General features: G+C 39.3%; 1 protein-coding gene across 1 annotated transcript; it reads right to left on the minus strand.

Annotated features, from left to right (window-relative positions):
• Positions 1-1,630: 1,630 nt before the first annotated feature.
• On the minus strand, positions 1,631-2,743 carry EXO5 (exonuclease 5). Its single transcript, XM_052638245.1, has one exon. The coding sequence runs from the start codon at positions 2,741-2,743 to the stop codon at positions 1,631-1,633; it is 1,113 nt and encodes a 370-aa protein (XP_052494205.1).
• Between the last annotated feature and the right edge of the window lie 2,656 nt (positions 2,744-5,399).

Genomic DNA, 5,399 nt, shown 5'->3' on the forward strand with positions numbered 1-5,399 from the left:
TGGATATTTTCATTTTCAATTAAATATAAGTAATTTCTCTTTTTGTGATAACTTTATTGACTCATAGGGTACTTTGGTGTGTAATTTAGTTAATTTAGTTTGCACATAATTTTTGATTGTTCAGATATCTGTCATCAAACTCTAACTTAATTCCATTGTGATCAGATAGCATACTTTGTATGACTTTCATCCACATAAATTTATTCAGATTTGTTTTTATGGCCTAGAAAGAGTTTATTTTGATAAATACTCTATGTTCACCTGAAAAAAAAGCATGCTATAGAAGTTTTTTTATGTCTAATCACATACACCCAACACATGTATTTGATTTATATTTAAATATATGTTGATACATCCAAAAAGTATCTTGAAGAACCTTATCCAACTTCCTATTGATGGTTATTTTGGGATTCAGGATTAACAGGTATGCATGTAAGACCAATATTTACTTTCTACTTTATACATTATTATAGTGTTTGTAGTAGGAAAAGATAGGAAATAGCTTAATTATATATAAATAGAGGTCTAGTTAGATAAACAGTATATCTTTACAATGGAACCCTTTGCAGCGACTAAAAGGAAGGAGGTGAACTATAAATACTAATATGAAACAACTCTAAAATACACTGATAAGTAAAAGAAACAAAGTGTGTTGAAGTTGAAAAATATTGTATATCTTAAGTGAGATACCAAAAGCACTAATGAAACATTCAAACTGGTCTTCAGTAATATTTTGTTCATCAAAAGACATCATGACAGAATAAAAAGGCAAGCCACAGACTGGAAAAAGATACTCCCAATAAATATATTCAATGAATGTTGTGTTTATTGGAGACATTATTAAAGAATAGCAGAAGTGAAGTTCAGTGGAATTAGAGATACTGAGGCTGGGATAACAATTCTTAGATTATTCGTGATCCACGTTCACAGATTCTGATATGAGGCTTAATCAGTTTTCCTAGGATACTGACCTGGAATTCAATACAGCTCATTTTTCACTTCATCCAGACCTCAAGGACTTAGACCCTCCCCTTATTCCCAAGTCAACAGAACCATCTGCATTTTTTGCTTCCACATGTGAGGATCTAACAACCTGGTGGACTGTGACACCACTGTAATATTTCCAGTTTCAGATCCATCTGAGATAAATCATTCTGCTACATTTTAGCTTTTACCATGTCAGCTCCTCCTCTAGAATACTACTTTGCTCTCATTTACTTTTAAAAGCTATTGACACAGTAGAATATTATTCAGTCTTAAAAAGGAAATTCTGGCACATGCTACAGCACCTTGTAGAAATCTTGATTGAGAAAAACGTAGGGAAGAGACTTAAAATAAATGGAAGAATCTTCTTAAGAAAACAGTGATTGTGCTCCAGCCATGATAAGCATTTGTCTTTTCGGCAACCTGTGGCAAAGATCTAGGGTTAGCATAATCCCAGATCTCTCCCACTCAGCCATGAGCCAGGGTCTTGGATTTGTGAGGTTAGAGGCTGAGGAAATATGAAAAGAACCAAAATAAGAACACTCTCCAAGAAATTCAAGCTTGGTGGAAGAGAATGGTCCTCTTTAACTCTGCTGAGTACATTAGATGCAGGAAACATCCCAGTTCTTGAAGGCACATCTTCTGTTCATTTGGCCTTTTTGACTTGTGGCTCCTGCGTGGCACTGGTCAACCCACCGCTCTTCTTCCACTCACAGATATCTGCATAGTTGCACATCCGGCATTTCCAGGCCTCCTCCACGTCAACCCCTTGAGGCTCTCGTTGGCCCATCCAGTAGGTCATATAATGCTGCACTTTGCTTCTCACCTCCTTCTCTTCAAAGGCCACTATCTCTGTACCTAGCACAGTGGCAGTCTCTTGGTGGACATACTCAATTTTCAGGCTATCAATAAGTGGGAGGTCAGACAGTGTTAGAGACAAGAAGACCAGTTCTATGAGGTCACCCAAGGACTTCACAGAGTAGCCTCCCTGCTGGGCATGCCTCAGCACTGAAGGTCCCAGTGGTTTTTCTGGATGCAGTTTTGTGTGGTGGATTAAGCTAGCAGCAGTCACTTTCCCCTGTACCATGGCATCAAAGATATATTTGTACAGGCTGACTTGAAAACAGTCTTTTTTTTTCTGAGCATCTGAAGGGAGCACAGGGTTCCCACGTGTCTTGAGTTCAGCCAGTTCCAGTTCCCCACTGGCTGTATAGTGCAGCTCATCAATCACACCAACAAGAAGCACACCCTCCACTTCTCCAAACACTGGAAACTCTCTGATGCGCCCTTCTGACTGCAGGGTAGGAATCATTGATAATATGTTCAGAAACTTGACTGCCCAAGCATCTTCTTTACTGGTGATGGGGATATTCACAAGATCATGAACTTCTAGTTCTCTAGCTAGATGGATGCTGGCACCAGTATCCAAAATAGCTGATTTCTCAGGTGTCAAGAAACCAGAAAACTCCTTTCCATATACCATTTGCTGTTCACACCAGTCCTGAGTAGACAGGTCAGTGACATACAAGTATTTAAGATGAAATCGCTCCATAGGTGATGAGACATCCAATCTTCTTTTCCATTTTGGTAACCTTATGCGCTTGTCATCCTTCCCAGGTAATTCATAAGAAGGACCAGGCTTGCTAGGTGAAGCACTTGACTCTTGTGTATCCTCCAGGTCCAAAAATTCCGAGTCACTCAAGTCTGAGAATCCAGAAGCCTCTTCTGACACTGTCTCCTCTTCCTCAGTCTCTGCCATGGCACAGCTCTGGATTGGGCAAAGGCTATACACATCATATGAAAGAAATGCATTATCCAAATGAAAAATTTCTCAAAAGCACTTTTGAATTCCAATGAGGTAAAAAAGATTCACAACTAATTATTTATATATAGTCTTTAAAGATGCTTATTAATTTATGAACAATTAATAATGCTATGGAGTTGTAGCACATGTGCAGTTTACAATAAGGCTCACTGTATCATCCATATATGAATACTTGGCAAATATTTTTTAAGTGCAAAATAGTTTTATTCCTAAATTTGGCACTAACATATTATGTGACTTTAAGCAAATCACTTTCCTCATCCTCAATTTCTTCATTTAAAAGGAGATTTAAGGTTTGTCCTTTTTCCTTCAAAGCTCTCCTGGGGCTTCCCTGGTAGCTCAGTAGTAAAGAATCTGCCTGCCAATGCAGGAGACATGGGTTTGATCCCGGGTCCAGGAAGATCCCACATGCTCAGGAGCAACTAAGCCTGTGTGTCACAACTATTGAGCCTCTGCTCTAGAGCCCATGAGCTGTAACTACTGAAGCCTGCGTACCCTACAGCCCATGTTCCACAACAAGAGAAGTCACTGCAGTGGGAAGTCCATGCACCATAACTAGAGGGTAGCCCCTGCTGGCTGCAACTAGAGAAAAGTCTGCACAACAAAAAAGAACCAGCACAGCCAAATATAAATAAATAAAAAAATTTATATATATATATATATATATATATATATATATATATATAAACTCTCTACTGCCTTGGGATATTATTTCATTATTTTAAGTAAATACAGAACATTGTAAATGTTGCAGCAATGTCTGCCAGTTTATCATGGACTGCTTCTACAATTCCTCTGAATACAAAGTCCTTAGCTAGGAAAACAAATCTCAATACCAACCAAACTGTTCCATGAGAAAAATCAGCTCTACAATGACTGTTTCAGGAACACGGTGTGGCAAAATTAAAAAACGAACTACAGATAAATGCAAATAGACCTACCCATATACAAAGTAACAGCATACAGTAGTAAGAGGATATTCACAGCAATATGCAGAAATCAGTTGTTTTTTCTATTTGAGATATAGTAATACTTTACCTTTACTGCCTTTATAAATTCCTCCTAACATTATAGAAATTGATGTTTCTTGCTAAGTTTTATTTTCTCTCCCCACAAGAAATTAGCTTATGATGGAAAACATGTCAGTGAATACTCTGAAAATATTACTGTATGAGCATGCTTGCTAAATCACTTCAGTCATGTCCAGCTTTTTGCAACCCTATGGACTGTAGCCCACCAGGCTCCTCTGTCCATGGGATCCTCCAGGCAAGAATACTGAAGTGGGTTGCCATGCTCTCCTCCAGGGGATCTTCTTGACCCAGGAACTGAAACCACATCTGTTATATCTCCTGCATTAGCAGGTGGGTTCTTTACCACTAGCACCACCTGGGAAGCCAACAAATATTACTGGGTTTTGCTATACATAATAGTGGATATTGGGAATTCCCTAGCAGTCCAGTGGATTGGGCTCCATGCTTCTACTGCAGAGGGCACAGGTTCGATTCCTGGTTGGAGAACTAAGATCCCACATGCTGCACTGCACAGCCAAAATGTGTTAGACACTGAACCAAGTGCTTCACATGTAATATCTCACTACTTTACTACAGGACAAATACTCTTTCTCTTTACAACAAGCAATTTCACAAACATAGGAGATAGAAAGACTAGAACAATGAACACAATCTAGTTAGCAACTGTTGACATGTTGCTGTATTTGCTTCTTTCAGGTGCTTTTTGTTTTCAGTTTAACTATTTTAATATAAATTACAGGCAGCATAATGCTTCATATATAAATGCTTCAGCATACATTTCCAAAGAAGACTTCTACATTAACTATAATATTATCACATCTAATAAAATGAATAATTCCCTAATACTCTAGTCCATATTCAAATTTCCCCAAGTGCCCTAAAAACATCTTGACATTGTCCAGATTCCAGGCCTGCCCACAAGCATACTAAGTCAGGCGGCACTTCAGATAAGAAAGGGAGTGGGTCTTGGAATTCTTGAGCCCCTGGAGGTTTGGCCAAGTGCTCAGGGTTTAACAAAATTCTGTGACTCACAAGATAAACAGTATTGTGAAAAGATTAAAGTAAAACCAGAACTGCATTCTTTCTTGAAAACTGATAATGTATCAGTTTTCGGCCTGGATTTTTAAGTGGGAACTCCCAAAACTGCAGTTTGGAGTCTCACTTGTGGAGTGGACGCACTACCTGGGATCTTTTCCCAACTGGGACTCCACGCTGCTGTATAAGGAGGGACTTCCCAGTGCTGTCTATATCTGGATGTTGGCCAGCCCAATTTGGTGATGTATGTCCTGTTACTTTTCTCTATTGTTTCTTTTGGAGAAGACTCTTGAGAGTCCCTTGGACTGCAAGGAGATCCAACCAGTCCATTCTGAAGGAGATCAGCCCTGGGATTTCTTTGGAAGGAATGATGCTAAAGCTGAAGCTCCAGTACTTTGGCCACCTCATGCGAAGAGTTGACTCATTGGAAAAGACTCTGATGCTGGGAGGGATTGGGGTCAGGAGGAGAAGGGGACAACCAAGGATGAGATGGCTGGATGGCATCATGGACTTGATGGACGTGA

This window comes from Budorcas taxicolor, chromosome 3 (assembly GCF_023091745.1).
Source record: "Budorcas taxicolor isolate Tak-1 chromosome 3, Takin1.1, whole genome shotgun sequence".
Lineage (NCBI taxonomy): Eukaryota > Metazoa > Chordata > Mammalia > Artiodactyla > Bovidae > Budorcas > Budorcas taxicolor.

Coding starts and splice junctions, on each gene's coding strand:
- EXO5 (XM_052638245.1), bottom strand. CDS start 2,743: ATGGCAGAGACTGAGGAAGAGGAGACAGTGTCAGAAGAGGCTTCTGGA.